This window comes from Cyprinodon tularosa, unplaced genomic scaffold (assembly GCF_016077235.1).
Source record: "Cyprinodon tularosa strain WSP-4 unplaced genomic scaffold, ASM1607723v1 ctg201, whole genome shotgun sequence".
Lineage (NCBI taxonomy): Eukaryota > Metazoa > Chordata > Actinopteri > Cyprinodontiformes > Cyprinodontidae > Cyprinodon > Cyprinodon tularosa.
The window spans coordinates 1017500-1037641 of NW_024038739.1; the positions used below are offsets into that span (position 1 = coordinate 1017500).

General features: G+C 39.4%; 1 protein-coding gene across 1 annotated transcript; it reads right to left on the minus strand.

Annotated features, from left to right (window-relative positions):
• Window positions 1–2206: 2206 nt before the first annotated feature.
• smap1 (small ArfGAP 1) lies at window positions 2207–19089 on the minus strand. The gene is made up of 10 exons (XM_038284742.1): window positions 18806–19089; window positions 18262–18395; window positions 14244–14329; window positions 14067–14142; window positions 13488–13550; window positions 13306–13381; window positions 9821–9951; window positions 8393–8609; window positions 3720–4057; window positions 2207–2873 (listed from the first exon to the last, which is right to left on the minus strand). Exons 1-10 carry the CDS (start codon window positions 18921–18923, stop codon window positions 2739–2741), a joined length of 1374 nt encoding a protein of 457 aa, XP_038140670.1. The 5' UTR covers window positions 18924–19089; the 3' UTR covers window positions 2207–2738.
• Window positions 19090–20142: the final 1053 nt, after the last annotated feature.

Here is a 20142-nt window from a genome sequence, read left to right on the forward strand (position 1 = left end):
GGTAAACGTCTGATGAGTCTCTACACCTTGCTAGTACAGGGCTGGACCTCCTTTTGCCTTCAGAACTCCCCTAATAATTCACGGCAGATTAAAGAAGGAACTGAAAACATTCAGAGTAATTGCTGCAAGTTGGCACCATGGCATCATGCAGCTACTGCATATTTGCTGCAGTACATCCATGATGCAAATCTCCCATTTCACCACATCAAAAAGGTGCTTTCTTGGATTGAGATCTGGTGACTGTGGAGGCCATTTCAGTACACAGTGAAGTGATTATGTTCAAGAAACCAGTCTGGGATGATCAGCTGTTAGCGACATGCCGCAGTAGCCATCTGAAGATGGATACTGTGTTCACAAAGGGATGGAGATGGTGAGCAACAAAACTGTAGGCTGTGGTGTTGGCATAATGCTCCTTTTGTACTAAGGGACCAAAAGTAGCAAGAAAATATCCCGCACAGCATTACACCACCTGCCTGAGCCATTGATACAAGGCAGGATGGATCCATGCTTTCATGTTATAGACACAATTCTGACCCTACCATCCAAAAGTTGCACCAGAAATCTGAACTCAGACCAGCCAATGTTTTTCCACTCTTACAGTTTTGGTAAGTCTGTTTTAATTGTAACCTGTTTCCTGTCCTTAGCTGACAGGAGTCAGCACAATCTAAAGATTTCATCCACTTCTTGTCTTAGACTAAGGATTATTTATTTAAGAGACAGATCATTTGATCTCTGCTTAACAACTTCTAACGTTGTCGGTTCAGCCCTTGGTTAATATTCTTCCTAACAGGAGGAAAATGTGGCATAATCATCTTTAAAGAGAGACTTGGGAGATATGAAAATCTACACTACCGATATTGGATCTCAGTGACGGCAGAAACTACCCAAGCTACATCTTAGTTTTACGCTGTTAACCATCAAATTGAGCAATTGTAATTACAAAAATAAATTTGCTAAATGGAAACATTGCAGCTTTGAAAAAAAAAGAAAGTTTTTCAATAAAAAGTTTTTATGATCTGATGAGGTGGTTTTTCAGTCTTATTGAAATTCTTCTATATGCCAAAATTGCAATGGTGCACTTTTCACATCACAGGAGTCGCACGATCTGCAGGTGGACCAGACTACCTTATAGAAAGACTGATAGAAGACCGGAAGTATTTGGAGAGTGATTGTGTGGCTTATTTAGAATCATGAGAAGATGGATTATCTATTCTATTTTGTTTGAGATGATAAGTGTGATGAGCACTAGAGCCGTGGCTGAAATATGGATAAATCTGATGCGTTTACATCCACCGCTCCTATGCTGTTATAGTTATCGCGTAAACACACATACCAACCTGCAATTTTTATTGTATTGCTTATTGAATGGAAATTATAAAGAAATGTATTAAAATTAGCTTTTTCAAAATAAGCTGAATATGGGCATAGTTTGGTATACATTTGTAATGGAAATGCAGCAGATGTGAACTGACCTTCATGCAAAGGAAGTCTGAATGTAAAAAACCTTCAATATTTTTTAAGTTTTTTGTAAGCGAGGCAGAGCTGGGTCCTCTTAATGTTAAAAATATTCTCCAAAATGGGAGCTTCCCACATGAATGCTGCAATTTGAACATGTTTATTAACAGCTGAAAAACCTTAGAGCAGAGACCCAGAGGCCACGCCTTCTTGTCCAACATCAAACATAGTCAGAATTCCCCAAAATGACCCCTAGACCTTATGGAAATGAAATCTGTTCTAGCTGCAAAGGATGAAAATAATTTAAAATAATACATTAAGAGCAGGATGAGACAGGTTTACCTGCGTCAGAACAGATAATTTAGTTTGTTTAGACAATGCAGTATATGTGTGTTAGTTCAAGCAGTTATGTATGAGCAAAATGAGCGAATAAGTTACATCTTCTATAGTTATTCTTTAGTTTAAATCATTGTGGACAATCCAAACTTGTCCTGAGGATGTCTAGATTTTACAAGGCAGTTAGTTGGAAATAAATTAGGAGAGACAAAACAAAAGAACTGTTTAATTTTCCTGTTGCCTCGGTGCTTCTAACCGTCCAATGGCATGAGATCGATTCTACAAAATAGGAAAATTATCATTTGAACCAAAATATACAGGTTTCATGTCATAATTTGCTATCTCTGAATTTTAACCAAGTAATTTAAATTTGTTTTTATTGGTTAAGAACAAAAATTCAGTGACAGAAAACAAGTGCAATCAGAAGATTTACCAGTTTAATTTCATAGGGGAACCACAAGTACTTTAAAAGAAGGTTATACAGCGCTGTACATCGGGAAGCTGCACTGGCTGACTCGTAGGTCACATCTCCTCCCTTTAAATACTTATTATTTAAATGTTCTATAATCTGATATCGATATAGAGATACAATAAACGCTAATGTAACTGGTCCTGCAGCTTTACTGATATGTCGATGTTGGGACTTTTTCCTTATATATTTATTTTTTTTTTTCCAAAAAAGGAAAATAAAAGTTAGGAGGCAGAAACTGCCAAACTGTAATCCTGTATTACTCCCAATTCACTCACACAATAGAGAGAAAGAGAGACAGAAAGGGAGAAAGAAAAAAAAAAGAGAGAGAGACAATTGTCATGTTCTGAAGGCTGGTCCTTGATGGATAGGGGTATCAGTTCATAGTAAGGTCCAGAAAAGCACAAATTATCTTTTGCACTTTCTGAAACCTCAACTACTTCGCTCAACCTCTGACCCCCCCTCCTCCCCTGAGGGCTCACTTCCATAGCTGTGTGCTCAGAGTCTGACCAGATCCGGCGGCTGTCCAACCGCCCATGGCTTGTGGAGGCTGACCGAAGGCCATCTGGCCTCCGGCACCATTCAGGGTCATCCCTGACATCTGCTGGTTCACCTGAGGAGGTCACAGAGAGAAAACCCAAACTTATAAACTCAGAGCCTCACACACACACACAGAGTAATGTGCAGTAATCTGCTGCTGGACTACTTTGTGCCACCACTTTTTGTGAATAAAAATGGCATACAGAGATAGGCATCTTGATGCTTCCTTTCTACAACATAAGATCATCCAAAATCTTGTTAGTGTTGAAAAACAGTCAGCTAAACAATAGATTTATGAGCTCAACACATGCTTAAAGGAATAGTACACCCAAAACATGATTAGCCTTCATTTTCTACTGCCGGCTTCCGTAGCGTCGTGAACGCGCATGTGCGCGCTTTCAGGAAATCCTATACACTACTGTTTATGCTCTAAAAACATTCTAAATGACTTCGTTTCGAGTAAATTCTGGATGCTACCCACTCAGGACACTTGGAATACATTGGACGAGCAGTATGGAGGAATATTGACACGTTTTTTGTGGACTTTTATGGACCTTTCTGTCTCGGTCACCATAGACCTCCATTATTTGAATGTCAGCAGACAGCAAGAAGCCTCCCAGATCTCCAGATGCATTTGAGATATCAAAAAAGTACTCCAGAGCGTTGTTCAGCATGGGGGTGAGTAGAAAATGAAGGCTAATCATGTTTTGGGTGTACTATTCCTTTAAGCCTAATTCCTAAAACTTTAAGACTGCTGCCATCTAGTGGTTATTGTGGGGCACTGTGGGAATATGGGAGATGAATTTAAGCCAAAAGAACCACAGCACTTGAACACAACACAAAACACCAACAATTTGCATTTTAGATCAAACTTTGTTCTCAGTTTTAATCCAATATTACAGGAAAACAGTGTCCATACCTGACCCATGTTCCACTGAGCTTGCTGTCCCGGCTGGATAGCATACATGCCCTGAGCGGGCATCATGCCTGCAGGCATCGCAGCACCCTGCGGTCCCATCATTCTGGGGGCCATGCCCATCATTCCAGCAGTGGGAGCATTTCCCATGAAGCCGTTTGGCATCGTCATCCCCACCATCATGGCAGGATTGGGCCCCATCATGGTCGCTCCGCTCTGGCCCATCATTGCGCCCATGACAGTGGTGGGTGGTACAGCTGTAGCCATGCCTGGAAAGCCCTGATAGCCCTGGGCGGGCTGGACGGGAAACTGCATCTGAGAAGGACCCATGAACATGCCGGCTGACAAGGAGAGGAAAACAGATAAGAAAGTTTATAATAATTACAGGAAATAAAATAAAAACAAAGTAAGCCTCCTCATTTCAACAGAAAAGGATAAAAAGGTTTACGAACAAAAATTACACGAAACAGCTGCCACTACACAACAAATTTATGACTTTCTTAGATTTGAATTATAAGCTATTCCAATGTGGAAATTCAAAGGATTTGGGTCTTTTTTCTTTTCTGTTTTTTAGTTACCATCTACCGGTAAATAGCAACATTTTAAAGATGTTCCTTATCTGTACTGTACCGTTATTGACATTTCTCTCCTGTTTCAAAGTTAATCTTTCAATTGTTTCACATTTTGTCCAATTAAAAACTCTAACTTGTATTCATGTTGGAATCTTATAAGACAGATTAAGACAAAATGCTGTAGAATTGTGAGGAAGAAAGAAAAATATGTTATTTTTATCTAACAAATTAAAAACTAAACAGGACATTGTTCAAAGTTCAGTAAGATTAGATGGAGAGCCTTTGTGAATAGTACTTTGCAGATTCTCGTATAACTTTAGGTCAAGACTACGACTGGGCCATTCCAGCAAAAGAAAATGTTTTGTTTTAAACCATTCCACTGTAGCCTTGGCTTTATATTTAGGGAGGTTGTCCTGCTGGAAGTTGAACCTCTGCCCCAGTCTCAAATCTTTTGCAGACTCCAAAAGGTTTTCTTCCAAATCTCCATATATTTGGCGCCATCCATCTTCTTGTCAACTCTAACCATCTTTGCTGTTCCTCCTGGAGAGAAGCATCCTCAAAACATGATTTGCACTTACAAGGAATTTGACTAGGTGTTGATGGTGCAGACAAAGTAGATATATATACAGAATACAGAATCTATAGCTATATACAATATAAAACAATACAATAATATGCAATATAATGTACATAGCTTTATACTATATACACAGTTGAGTGTGGGATAATGTAATGCAAGAGATCTGGAAAAGCTACATTGGTGTAGCTTCTTCCCTGAACAGGAGAGGGAGAGAGGCAGTGTCACAGGGTCTCTGGGTCTTGTTGATAAGGCTGGTAGCGGATGGGAAGAAACTGTTCTTGTGAAGCGAGGTTTTGGTCCTGATGGACCGCAGCCTCCTACCAGAGGGAAGTTCATGGTTTTCTTTTAATGATAGCATTCTTCTTACCGCTCTTCCATAAAGACCACATTTACGTGGTGCAAAGCTAACATTTGTCCTGTGAACAGATACACCTATCTGAGCTGTGGATCTCTGCAGTTGGTCCAGAGACACCATGGGCAACTTGGAACATTTGCATCTCTGATCAGTGCTCTCCTTGCTCAGCCTGTAAGTTTAGGTGGATAGTCTTGCATTGGTGGGCTTATAGTTGTGCCTTACTCTTTGTATTTTTGATGATGATGATGATGATGATGATGGACTGAGCAGGGCTAAGAATTAAAGGTTTGGACAATCTTGCCTGCTTTATACTTCTCCCCATCTTTCTGACCTGTCTCCTGTGTTCATTTGACTTCTTCAGGCTTCTTTTTCCAACATTTTCTCTTAACAAACTTCCAAGCCCGTCACTGAGATTAGACTACACACAGGTGGACTCTTTTAGTCATTAGCAACCATCAAGCAATTTTTGAAGGCAATCTGTTGCACTCACAAAAAAAAATCTAAAAAAAAATTATTCAAATCTATTTTTATTTCTATTTCACAATTATATACCATTTCAGCTCTTTCATGTTTCATACATGATCTGGTTTAGACACATCTGTATGTAGCTATATTGTGGCAAAATGTGGAAAAGTGTAAAGGGTTTAATGCTGCGTTCACACCGGACACAGCAGGCGCAGCAAAATGGCGTCTGCTGCTTCCTTTTTGCTGCTTGTACCAGTTAGTTCTGACGCGCGGCTGAAGCAGCTTTGCTGCTCTGGCTGCGCGGTGCAAAAGTGTGTCTGACGCGCGTTGGGCGGAGCTTCACTATCCTTTCTTTGCCTTGCAGCTATATTTGCTGTGATCAGTGGGAATAAAGTAGTTTTAATATGTTTTTAAGTGAGAAAATACACCTGAAAACTTAATCAGTGCAGTCAGTTCATCCAGATTACAATCCTGCCTTCCAATATTTTTTCTGTCGGAGCCGCTCAGACCCCCACATACCGGCGGTGCGCCGACAGAAGGAATTCCGTTCAACAGCAGCCTCTGGCCGGGTCGCCTCCTCGCGGTTCACCGCGGCGGCTGGTAGGTGTTTTTCAACTAAATAATCCAATCTGCAGGCACCAGAATAATAAAAGCGAACATATTCTGCCGGCAGATTTCTGCATTTTAAGTTAATTATGCGTTAATAAACTGTTTAAGAGGAGTGATCAGAGCGGTCTGTGTCATCAGCGCTGTGTCTCTCTCCCAGCCAGCTCCCAGATCAGCTTCTCTGATTGGTTGACGCGGCGCGTCGAGCAGAAAAAATTAATTTTTTCCATCTCGAGCAGCAACGCGTTTGCGTCGCGTCACGCGCGTCAGATACTTAAACGCGCCCGACGCGCTGCTTCAGCTGCTCAGACGCGCTGCGCCTGCTGCTCAAAACGCGCCGCGGGACCTTTTGCTGCGCCTTGACGCGCGTCAACCATTGACTTTGCATGTAAACTCGCTGCTTCTGTCGCGCCAGCTGCGTCCGGTGTGAACGCAGCATAATACTTTTGCATTCCAGTCAATCCATCTTTGTTTTTTTTTTCCTTTCTTCATTTCTCAGACATTTTACTACCAGCTTTTGTCAAATTTTTCCCCCCAAACTCAAGCTTAGCCTGGGTGCTTCAGAGCGAATTTTAAACCAATCCCCCGGTCGATGCAAGTAGGACACTAATACTTTATTTGCAGTATAAAACACTTTTTTTCAGACTGTGTGTATGTATTGTTGAACTTTTTTTTCAGTTCCTCAGTTCATAGAAGTTTTCTATACAAGAATCTGCCTATTAAAAAATCAAAGCAAATATTAGGGAATAAAACAGAAGTTATACGAATAATACGAGCCAAACCTTAATATGTTTTTGCCTGTTTTCATTTTGTAAAAAAGGTGATCTTTGGACTACAATCCTTGGATCTCTAGAAATCAATGCAATTCTGTGTTGGCAGTGTAACTGCACACTAGACCACCACCTGGCACAGCCATTTCTTTTTTTGGTGGTTATAATTTAATGTGGAACCAGAACAAGGGTTGAGTACTGAATAAAATTAAAACAATTATTTGAATCTGATTTTTAAGATTAAAGGAATAGTACACCCAAAACATGATTAGCCTTCATTTTCTACTCACCCCCATGCTGAACAAAACTCTGGAGTACTTTTTTGATATCTCAAATGCATCTGGAGATCTGGGAGGCTTCTTGCTGTCTGCTGACATTCAAATAATGGAGGTCTATGGTGACCGAGACAGAAAGGTCCATAAAAGTCCACAAAAACGTGTCAATATTCCTCCATACTGCTCGTCCAATGTAATCCAAGTGTCCTGAGTGGGTAGCATCCAGAATTTACTCGAAACGAAGTCATTTAGAATGTTTTTAGAGCCTAAACAGTAGTGTATAGGATTTCCTAATAGCGCCCCCATGCGCGCTCACGATTCTATGGAAGCCGGCAGACCAAACCGGAAGAAAGTGCGCATTCAGCGTCTGCTCTGCCGATAATGCAAGCGTAGAAGAAGAAATGTGCTGTTTACCTGTGCAAAGAAAGAAACAACGAAAGAAAAATGTCTGAGGACTTCAGTGTTGAGGAAGAGCATGAGTTCTTTGCCGAGCTGAATGCGCTGGTTTGGTCTGCCGGCTTCCGTCGAATCGTGAGCGCGCATGGGGGCGCTATTAGGAAATCCTATACACTACTGTTTAGGCTCTAAAACATTCTAAATGACTTCGTTTCGAGTAAATTATGGACGCTACCCACTCAGGAAACTTGGAATACATTGGACGAGCAGTATGGAGGAATATTGACACGTTTTTGTGGACTTTTATGGACCTTTCTGTCTCGGGCGCCATAGACGTCCATTATTTGAATGTCAGCAGACAGCAAGAAGCCTCCAAGATCTCCAGATGCATTTGAGATATCAAAAAAGTACTCCAGAGTTTTGTTCAGCATGGGGGTGAGTAGAAAATGAAGGCTAATCATGTTTTGGGTGTACTATTCCTTTAAGAATCTATTATTTTTGATCAGGTTCAAATTTAAATGGGATTACTGGTATTAAAATGTGAATAAATGGCTGTATAGTTAAAAACATACCCCTTAGATTAAGGTAGATGAAACTATGGCTGGGTCGTTTGAATCAAAACAAAACAACTTTTTTCTTTTGGTTTTTGGTTCTCACCAGCCGGGGCCTGCTGGGACATGCTGTTGGTTCCATAGAGTGACAGAATGGAGTCCTTGGACAGTGGCTTCTTAGCTCCGTCCTCAGCTTTATTGGAGCTACTGCTGTCGCTGAACAGGTTCAGGTCAGCCTGTCCTGAAGCTGAGCTGGCTCCGCCTCCCCCTGCAGCTGCAGCCGGAGCCTGTGTTGGAGTGCTCGCTGAGGTACTGGAGCTCCCCTGGAAAGAGGGGAAAATATGCTATTAAACAATCATATATTTTGTTTGTTGTTATTCATCCAAAGAAACATATCTCCTAATAATTCATTTTCCATTTAAATGTATATTTGTTAATTTGGTTTTCAATATTGCTACCAAGTATCAGGGTTCTCACTAGGATTTGTGCTGACAGGGCAAGAGGACGTGTTCACCTGCTTGCTTGCACTCAGGGTGACACCAAGTAGAGTGTGAAAGCACAGGGATTCACTTTTTCATAGCACTTTTCTAAGGTTTATATGCAAATAAGAAGGTAGATGTTTTTAAAGACTGTGCTATCTAGCATTCTCATTAAAATCCAGCCCACTGACCTAATTGTAGCAGCATTTCGAACACTTTCAGCATCAGCAGCGGGTTTTTTTTTTGTTGTTGTTTTTTTTATCTTTATCAAAATTACCCACAAAATTTTTGCTTTCAAAGCTTACCACAGCTTTATAGCACTTGTATGCTGTTTTGTCAGTGGTGGTTATAAAAAAAAAAAAAAAAATGTTAGTCACTGCATGTCTTTTAAAAAAAAATGTGAAGTTGTTTTATCCTTTGGTTGAACTTAAAAGCGAGCCATATCTCATTAACACAATATTGTCCCTAATAGGGGTGTCCTGATACAACTTTTAGCACTCAAAACATTCTGCTTGTATTACTTATTTTGTACCGTACAATGATAAGTGATAATACTAAGACAAAGAACAATTGTCCGCAATAATAGTTAACAGAATAACTGACTCATGTCATATTATCCAAGGAGTTGCAGAACCTTTAAACAGAAGTATCAGTATGACAATATTGGAGATTTTAGATGAAGGCCGATATAATCCGATATAGCCTTTTGGCTAATATCGAATCTATATCTGATACTAATATCGGATCGGGACAACCCCAGTCCTATAAAAGACATAGTGTTAAGATTGGAAGGGTTTATAGCAAATTTTTTAATTGAATGGTTTATCTAAACTAGAATTAAGATGGTGACTGTTTAAAAAAAGGAGATAGATTATTAATAAAAGTGCTCTATAACTGTTTAATGAAGAGTTATATTCTGCTCTTTAGAGTCAAAAACCTTCTTAAATATCATGTACCCTGTGATGTCAATGGACACCATTTTTCACCTACACCTTTTATTCACTCCAACGGACTGCTGATTTCATGCCTGAATCAGGTGAGGGGTGTTTCTTTACCTGAGAAAACTGAGCTGCAGATGTGGATGATGGCAGAGGGTTGGACACCATGGGGCCAAATATATCCAGGTCATTGTTCTGGTTTGTGCTTGTGCTACCATTGTTAGCCGATGCAGCGGCGGCAGGCGTGTCTGTGACGGAAAGGTGAACAAACTGGTTCAACAGGAGGAACAAAGCCTCACATAAAGAGAAATAACCTTTAACATATCTCACCAAAACTAATTTACTTAAATCTAGTCTACCAACTTAATTAAAAATATGTCACTGTGTATCAGCCTCAGACTGAGAAAGAACCAACCATTGGATATACATTAGATATCAGCTAGTCAATGGTTTACCACAAGCAGGAGGCATAAGAAAACAGACTCAAAATGAAGAATAAAGCCACTTTCTGAGTGACGCTGAGGCATCGGTCTGTGAGCGACTGTAATACAGAGCAGGATTGGGGGCTTATTGAGGCAACTCAAGGTTCAGGGATTTTCAGTATGATGAAGCAGGTTCATTGGTCCAGCCCACGTAACCATGGTTACGTGGGCTGGAACCCTAACCTGATTCCCAGCAGGTTTTGTTTGCAGATAGGTTTAGGAGATTGGCACACATAGCAAGGTCAGCCTCCAACCAATCAGTGCAGTTAAAAAATGAGAAGCAAAAGATAACTCTGCTATGTGTACCAAGGATGTGTCAGGTAGAAGTGTTGGTTTTATAATCACAACTAAAATGTAAAAACCTGACTTAAAGCTTCAGCTCATGCTAATCCAACAGTTTCAATCATTTTCTTCTGATGGGGCAGAGAAAAAATTGAAGTCACAGGAAGGGTCTCAGGTTGTAAGCACAGCCTCTCCCCCACCTGTTGCTGCCCTGCACCAGTCAGCAGGCCGAAAGGAGGCTACTACTGCTATGTGAAACGTATAAATATTTCATTATAAAATGTATTATTTAGGAAACTAATGGGACATCAGGACTATATATTATTAATCTAATGATGTTACACATCTACAATTGGAGCTCTTGCAAATACTGAATTTAAAAATGTAATACATTTCCTAAATGATTGATATTTTTTAGCCATGCTCTATAGTTTTTCATTGAATTTTAAAAAATTTGACTATTTGCACAACGTTTTTACTTTTTTTTATCATAAAACCCCTTGTTAGGGCTGGATAATTTGGCAGTGTGGTAAAAACAAAGCCTTTCCTGATTTTTTTTTGTTAATGAACAAACATGTGATCTGATAAAATTAGGACTTTAAAGAAAAAAAAAAAACGATTAAACTGGACAAAACTTGAGTCTGGTAATCGTCGCCACTCAAATCTAAACTGGTATTGTAAAAACTCTTAATTTCGCTGCGGAATTTCAATCTCTTGAATGTGATGCCTCAAGTTAAAGGCATCAGCTGTGCACTAACTGGTTTAAATCTTTTTTTTTTTTCCCCCAGCTTTTATTGCTATGATTACACTGTTACAAGTACAGAGCAACAAAATGAACTCTCTGCCTTTAACCTATCCCCTTTGGGAGCAGTGGGCTGCCATTGTGGGAAGCACAGGGAGCAGCGTGGGGTTCAGGGTCTTTGCTCAGGGACCCATAGTGGCGGTCTGTGGGAGTGGGGCTTGAACTCAGAACCACTGGATTCCAAGCGCAATGCCCTAACCACTAGGCCGCTACTCCCCACAAATCTTTGATGTCTGTTTGGTGATATTAAGATGTGAGTTTCACACTTTAATTCTCAGCCGCATGTCTCAAATCACAACTGCTGAGATATCAACCGAGTCCATTGAGTGTTTTGTTCAATAATGACATGTTTAAGTGACCTAGGCAAATCTCAGCCTTGCTGGTGTCTGAACAATAACACAGCTGCACAGCTTTGGGAAAATATGACCCTGTAAACCTGGTCAACACGGCAATGGTGATATCAGTTTCAACAAACAAGGGCTACAGATTATATAGTTATTATGCAATATAATAGTAACAATTTCAATATTATTTGTATTATTCATTTACACTATTTTAAGCTAGAAATATATTTGATTATAACTGCTGTGTAATGCAGCAAAAACAGTCATAGGAGGGGGGCGATCCGAGTTCTTGGTAATGCACTTAAAATGTTGTTTTTACATAAAACCAGGTTCTAAGGAGGAAATAACATATTTATATTCTCACAGCAGCTGGATAAGCTTCATACAGCTGATGTACATCATCAATCATCAGTTACAATTTTTAGCTAAAAATACGTATATATTTTTAAACTATTGCTCATATAATGAGGCGTTCACAAACATGGTTATCATGCAGACCTACAGCAAATCCAGGTTTTCCTCATCATTCTCTTTTTCTCCTATCCCTACTATTTAAACACCACTCTTTGTGAACTTTAGCATCTATAAATGTTTTGGCAAGCAGAGTGCTTGTGAGCAAAGCCTATTATGCAACAGCTACCAAATGTTGGTTTAAAGTACACTTTTGCTTCTGCAGTACTGTACATATTGCATTAACACTACAGTGGTTTGTGCATGTCTGCATATTCTGCAGCTCAAATTAACAACATATTACTGTTGACTTTGTGATGAGCTTATTTATGCCAATGAGATCTGATCTGTAATGATGGATGATTAATTTTAGAACCAAATATTCAGGGTTTACTTTGTCTAGTTGTACACAACTCAGCTATGATACATTAGTAAATAATTTGTGCAACCAGAGCCATAAAGGTGTCAGATCCAACTGCTCCAATGCGATTGGTCCCCTTATTTCAGCTATACACTATTTGCATATTTATGCACATTCAAAAAAGAAAAAATATGTTTTCCATCAAATAACCAATGCTTTATCATTCCTCGAAATGTTAAACCTCGAAAAAGAAACCACACTTTTTGAATCTACTGATTTATAATGACCTCTGGTTGTGTCTTATTCTACAAAGAGTAACCAGGTCGCTGTAAGCATTCTGTCCAGCTTTTAACTGCATTTAAAACTGAGCTGCAGAGTCTGGAGCTCGAAACATGTATCAGGTCTTTTAATCGAAACGAGAAGTTAGAGGTCTGCCGTCAGCAACTGAAGTGCTTCCTCTTCTGAACACAAACATGCAGTGGTTTCTGGTGTGAAGCAATAGGAAGAACATTCGGGCTGGAAGTTAAAACCTGTCGCTGCATCGTGAGAGGAATCAGCATATATCAGTTTAATGCAAATCATGGTGGCAAAAGCCACTTAGTTGTTCTGATCGCTGCCTTTAATAAAGCCCTGTCAGATGAAGCCTTCTCTTTGACTCACTGGCTTGATCAAACAAGTGAAAAAAAAAATAAAACTACCACAGAGGCCGAAACAAACATCCTTATCAGTTGTACCTGTGAGCAAAAAACACTCCTTTAGCTGTTTAACCACATTTTCCACAGACTTATGATAATCAAAATAGTAATAAACATAAAAAAACTTAATTTTTTAAAACTTGTATTTCTATATAATATATTTAAATGTTAATATTGTTCACTCACCAAGGCCTAGCAGGTTCACAGGAGGCTCTGCAGTTTTTGCAGGACTGATCCGGGGTGCAGGCCTGGGCTCTTCACTCTAAATGAAGAATAGTTTTGGAGGCAAAAATTTTAAAAAGAGAAACACAGGAAAACAACTTCAAAGGATCCCTTTAAGCCTTAATTTATGCATGTAAAAGACTAACCTTAGTGTAAGAGGACACCTTGCTCCCTCTGTCTGGCTCCTTGTCTTTCTTACTATCCTTTGGCTGAGAACACAAACACCAAAAACATTAAACTGATACCAGTCTGATTACACAGACGTGTTAAACAACATTTAGGAAAATTGTTACAATGAAGACCTGGTGACCCCCTAGATGTCACTCCTCTGTGTTTTTATTTTTATTTTGTTGCATTATATATAATACATCAGGGAAACATAAGGTCATTGGTGAATTAAAAAATTGGTCAGCGTTCTTGCAGCAAAGATGATCTTTTTGTAGAGAATTATCAAAGTCATGTTTTCATTTGAATTCAAGTGCATGCATGAGTTCTCTCAAGAAACCCCCAGATCAAAAACACGACTGTTGATTTGCGTCTCCAACTTGCTGATAGGTGGGTGTGTATGCTTCTGTGTTGCCCTGTTATTGACGGGTGACCTGGTCTAGGTTATCCCTCCTTTTACAAAAAGATAGACAGCAATCCCCCCCGGTTACCTGGGCAGGAGGGTTTTCCATACATCTTTAACAAGGGGTGCCAATACTTAATGGATGTTCAATACGTACACTGCTCCTATCGATCCCATTCTTGTTATAGTACTTCTTCTTTTCATATTTATCCCTGATGAAGAATTCGACTGCTCTGAGGACAGAGTTAAGAGGGAAACTCAGCAGTAAAGATGTAAAAATATAAGCAGAGAATGGGATTATCAGGTCTGTGAGTCAGCTGACAGCGAAGGATACTGGTCTGTCTGAGGTCTTCTGAAGCTGTCTGGAAGGTTGGCTTCATAGAGCCGCCTGGCCTTGGTGTTACCCATGTCCTGTATACTCTGAAAATAAAAGAAAACAGTCAGGTGAATGGGTGTAAACTCAGCAATCTAAAATACTCTTTTAGACCCTGCTTCAAAATGAGTTCAGTGATCCAACATAGGGCTGAACGACTTTGCCAAAAATAAAAATTGAGATCAATATTGCGATTTTGTGTCGATTTTCCTTTGCACTAACCACAATTGAGTACATGCTTTACAACAGGTTTTAGGATTTTTAATGACATTGAAAGCTTGTTTGACCAGAGTCCATTGCTGCAAGAATTAACTGTAATCTTTGTATAGAAAAAGTGCAAATCTCTGCTAACCGTCATGAGCTTGCTGCATCACTATCTTCCCCGTATGGTTGCAAACCCCCTTTAGTCTTAATCTAAACTACCACCTAAAAGGCTGGAATGAGAGGTTTAGCTACTTACTCTTACTAAATGCAGTTTAACCGACAGTGAGAGCCTCTGCAATCTGAAAATTGTGTTTTGTTCAATTCTGATTATGTTGCATATGCAATAAATTGACCAGGCCCAAACTAACATCACGGAAACATTGGAAGCAGAGCCTGTCCTATAAAACAGAAGCAAGGAAGCATTTCTCCAACACGTCTGAATATACAAGCAACGTTTTGCATTTAGTTTGTTTGAATAGCAAAGCTTTGGGACTTTTCTCCAAACAGGTCTATGTTAAAACCCGAGGATGGTGGTGTCACACTTTAACCACATCCCTTCATACTAGTTTCTCCACAGGTAAAGTTATAAAACGTAACTTAAATACACAATATAAAGTATTTTATTTATAAACTGTAAAACTACTCAGGACCTGATTTTTCAAAAAACACATTAATGTCACCGTTACTTTCAGGATGATAGGGACTTGATAGGGAGTAAATTATAGTGTACTTTGTTGACAAAGGGTTATAATAGTTTTGGAAGGAAATTCTTATATACTATCAAATTTCAGCTTCTCTTCAGTTCACTGATTCTTTTGCTACTTTCATTTCTGTGTGTCTCATATGATACAACGAAGAACAAAAGCTGTGCTGCTGGTACGTCACATTTATATGCTCCAATAAAATTAATTTTTTTTAAAGTCAGAGTCAATAATAAGTGCTGGTAGTTCACATTTCTGACAGATTATTTCTTGTATTTTCCTGATAGGAATTATAATTTCTTTAATTTTGTTTTTTCTGCTTTTGAATGGGGATTAAATGATGCCCTCCATATACGAGTAAGCTGAAATCTGCCGACTGAAACAACAGCTTCTTTCTCCTATGTGATTCTTAAAACTGGTTGTAGGTTGAAAATAAAATATCCATCCATTTTCCATCAAGCTTATCCCAAGCGGGGTCACGAGGGGTGCTGGTGCCGATCTCCAGCTGTCTACGGGGGAGAGGTGGGGTTCATCCTGGGCAGGTCGCCAATCAATCGCTGACAGGTGGCCGGTCCATAAGAATTATATATATATATATATATATATATATACACACACACATTTGTGATATGTTCACATTTATTTCAATAATCTATTAATCAGGATTAATCTGACTGTTTCAACCTTACACGAATCAGTTAATATCAAGGAGAACAAGTATTCAATATCAGAGGTTTCAACACTACAAGACCTGCTCCCGATACTGCATGTTCATTCTATCGGAGGCCTAAGAAAACCCCCATGAGAGAATTCATAATAACTGGCAGCACTCTGCTGATCAGCTGGCTGAAAGAGGCTAACACTTAAAAGAATGATACGCTTAGCAATTTGTCAATATCTCTCTTAACAAAAAACAAAAAAAAACGGCAGTGAAACGAACAGAAACTAAAAGGTCACGGACCCTCGCTCTTATTAAGGTTAGTGAGCTACAGGCAGCAGAGTGACTAAGCAAATAAAGCAACTGATCATAGAGTTATTAAAACTATTTGCCTCGTGTTATAATTGAGCAGTATAATGAAAAGTATTTTTAAAACTGCTATTAAATATGGTGCTTTGAAATCACAGATCCTCTGTGTATCAAAACAAAAACAGCAGTCATTTTAAAAACTGACATTTAAAAATGTCTATCATTTTAAGTAGCACTGTTGTATCGCCAATCTTTATAAAAGCAAGTCAAAGATGCTACACATTTCGATTTAAAACTTTTCAATTAATACCATAAACTCTTTTTTCTTAAGGGTATCATACTGTTACGCTGTCATGCAAGTCCAAGCCTTGTATAATCATGGTCTTGTCAAGACACAATCATCATTTTGTTCTGTTGTTGTTGTTTTTTTTTTTGCTTATTGTTTAAAAGATGTATATTTAATCCAAGCAAACTCTAACACGTGGCTTTACTGGCAGCATGTTAAAGCATTTAAATGTTTTTTCTCCTATACATAATTTACATTTGGATGTCAATGCTTACTAATGTTATCCAGAAACCAAAACAGGCTTCATACTATTTTGTTATCACAGCTCTGATAGTTACCCAGGATGCAGCTTATAAGGCAGACAGGGATTCAGAACCATTGAGCTTGTTTCTGTTGTTTTTGCTTCAGCCTTTTTATTGTTGTTCACACAAACTGATCTGATGCAAGCTTCATTCGCTCATGCACAGTCTGGATTCCAAAAAAAGCTGAGAGTTCAGTTAAGCTTGATTTGAAAAAGAATGCATTATGAAAATACCACATCTATCAAAATATTACTTTTTGGTTTATCAAAAGTACAATCATCTAACATTTCATGTACATTTTCAGTTTTTATGACGCAGTTTTTTGTTTTATTTTTTATTTAAGGACAATGCAGGGGTTTTTTTGGGAGGTTTTTTTGGGGGGGCTGATTCTTAAGGATGATATTGCTTTTTCTTCCCCCATTTATATAACACTGACACAATAACACATATTACACGTCTCAAACAAAACAATGAAAGATTCACCAACAGGTAAAACAAAACATTAGAAATAGAGAGAGCCAATGCACTTCATGGGATTTCAGAGAATGGCTGCAGAATGTACTAATGAATCGGTGAATTCATACATATATGCAAGTAAATAGAATGCTTATATCAGCCAAGAATATCTTTAGCTTATAGTTAGTGGCACATGTTATCCTGATTTATCTCTATAGTTATGCTCTTATTGGCTTAGACTTCTGGATGACATAGGGACCCCTATTTCATCATTCTGCTTCATTCTATCTCTATTCTTCCACTCTGCAGAATGTGTTAGTTTCAATCTCTAACGTTATGCTCTCTCTGCTTTTTCTCATAGTAGCTTCGCCTCTGTTCCTGTTAGGCTGTGACACCATTCTGGAGAGAAATATCAGCTGTGCTTCTGCCATCAACACCTTTGTTTATAGATGTTGTAGATCTGCCTGTTTTGCCAATGTAGTCCCTGTTTCTCTGACTGTGACTGGGGGGATGAGCTCTCTTCATCCTCTGACATGGGAGTTTCCTGGACGGGGCCGCCTTTTACAGTTGCTTTTTGTATCTCTGCTTCTGTCTCCCTGAACCCCAGTCGGCCTCTGCAGATTGCCGCTCACACTGAGCCTGGTTCTGCTGGAGGTTTCTTCCTGTTAAAAGGGAGTTTTTCCTCCCCACTGTCGCTACAAGCATGCTTAGTGTGAGGGATTACATTTGAGTCAATGAGTCCATGCAATCAATTGGTTTACATTAGAAAGAAAACTTTGAATAATTTGACTGTATGATCTGGTGAACTGTAAAGTGCCTTGAGATGACATGTGTTGTGAATTGGCGCTATATAAATAAACTGAATGGAATATCTGCAGTCTAATCTGTCTACATCTAGTTTCAATGCTAAATAAAAAAAATAAGGGGCATCCTAAGAATGGTACAACTGTTCACATTCTTAACCTGATCATCCTGGTATCATTTATGGTTGCATTTGCCTTAGAAAACTCTGCAAACCTGAGGAAAAGAGACTGAATGGAAACCAGTGAGCAGAAAACAGTACCTGGATCTGTTCGGAGGTCCATTGGTCCAGGTTGACTGATTTGACTCTGGATATGTGAACCCCCAGGTTCCTGTGGATCCCTGCACACCGGATGCAGATGAAAACTCCCAGATTCCAGGATGCCCATCTTGGACCTGTTCAAAACAGGAAACACTGAAAATGTGAGAAGCTCCAAAAGGAAAAAAAAAACACATCAACATGTTCGATCTTGTTGTTTTTCCATTCCCCAAGACTAAAAGTTGTAAATACCTGTCAGAACATGAAAATAAGCTTTGAGTTTCTTAGAAAGAACAACCAGAGTATGTTAAAGCGGCGGTTAGAGAGAAGCACCGAGGGAGCTTAGGTAGGTTTACAGAAGTTAGCTCGCTGCTTAGCAAATTAGTTTAGCTTAGGGGGAAGAAATGTCAGCTGACCAGTTTGAGCCGTTTGTCTTAAAAGAGCCGAACAAAAATTCAACGGCCCTTTTATATCTGTGTCGAGAAAAATGAGAAGATAGGGCGCATTGATAAAAGCAATGAAATAATCCCCAGAGTGAGCGCCGCACCTTTCGCCTCGCAATCGGCGCAGTACTTGTTGTCTTCCTCCCTCAGCATTTTGGACAGGATGGCCTGGTGCTGCTCGTTCAGTTTCTGGGCCTTCTCTCTCTCCGAGCGGGTCGTCATGTTCGCGGCTTCGCTGGGACTTGTTTCAATTAGAGAAACGGTACTTTGTTCGGTTGTCAGTGAAGAGAAGTTTCACGGTAAAATATCATAATCGGAGGGTCTGAAAGCCTCCGACTGGGAAATGAAACACCCGGAACCGGAATCTCCTCTCCGCCCACAGGAATTCTGGAGCTCACGAGGCGGAGGCACCGGATTGGACGAGAGGCCTGACGTCGTGTGACGTAGGCTGTACGCAGTATAACGCAGATATAAGGTTAGAAAAGATAAAATAAAGAAAAACAAAACGTTTTCTTTTCTTTCTCCAAAAAATGTTTATATTTTACTGCTAAAATACATAAATAATTAAGTGTGCATATGCACCTCCCATTGCTTCTTTAATTTTTTTTTATGTTTACTTCATGATTCTAACACTGTTGGAAAGGAAACACTCTTAAATAAAATTATATATTTTTATTTTATAATTTTATATACACCCTTGTTTATAAATATTGGAGATCGGCCTGTTTTTCCAGTGTAGTCCTGTTTCACTGACTGTGACTGGCCAGATGTGCTCTCTTCATCCTCAAACATGGGAGCTGGCTCAGAGCTCGTCTGCCTGGCTGTGTGTTTAGTGGACAGGGCCGCCTTTTACAGTTGCTTATTGTATCTCTGCTTCTGTCTCCTTGAACCCCAGTCGGCCTCGGCAGATTGCCGCTCACACTGACCCTGGTTCTGCTGGAGGTTTTCTTCCTATTAAAAGGGAGTTTTTCCTCTCCACTGTCGCTACAAGCATGCTTAGTGTGAGGGATTACATTCGAGTCAATGAATCGATGCAATCAACTGGTTTTCCTTAGATAGAAAACTGAATCAATTTGACTGTATGATCTGGTTGAACTGTAAATTGCCTTGAGATGACATGTGTTGTGAATTGGCACAATACAAATAAACTGAATTGAAATTGAATTATATTGATTAATTTGACTGATTTGATTTGGAACTTGGGGTCTCTGAATAACTAGTGATAGTTTGAACAGCAAACATGGAGTTATAGGTTTAGTAACAACTTTAAGGTTTATTAGCATTATGGGATTGAAGTGTGGAGAAATTCCCCGTCAACCAACGCATTCAAATAGAATAGAGCAACTGTGGCAAAAATGTGGAGTGCTGGAGGCAAATCAAGTAGGCAAATTACAGCATAAAGGTGCACACAGTCAAGACATACATGAAAAAGAATCAACAA

What these genes read in the sequence shown, in the direction of transcription:
- smap1 (XM_038284742.1), bottom strand. Translation starts at nt 18,923, where the DNA reads ATGACGACCCGCTCGGAGAGAGAGAAGGCCCAGAAACTGAACGAGCAG. An exon ending in GTCCCAGCAGGCCCCGGCTG is followed by an intron (nt 4,058 to 8,392) that starts GTGAGAACCAAA and finishes TCTCCTTGTCAG; the next exon opens with CCGGCATGTTCATGGGTCCT. An exon ending in CTCAGTGGAACATGGGTCAG is followed by an intron (nt 2,874 to 3,719) that starts GTATGGACACTG and finishes TGACCTCCTCAG; the next exon opens with GTGAACCAGCAGATGTCAGG.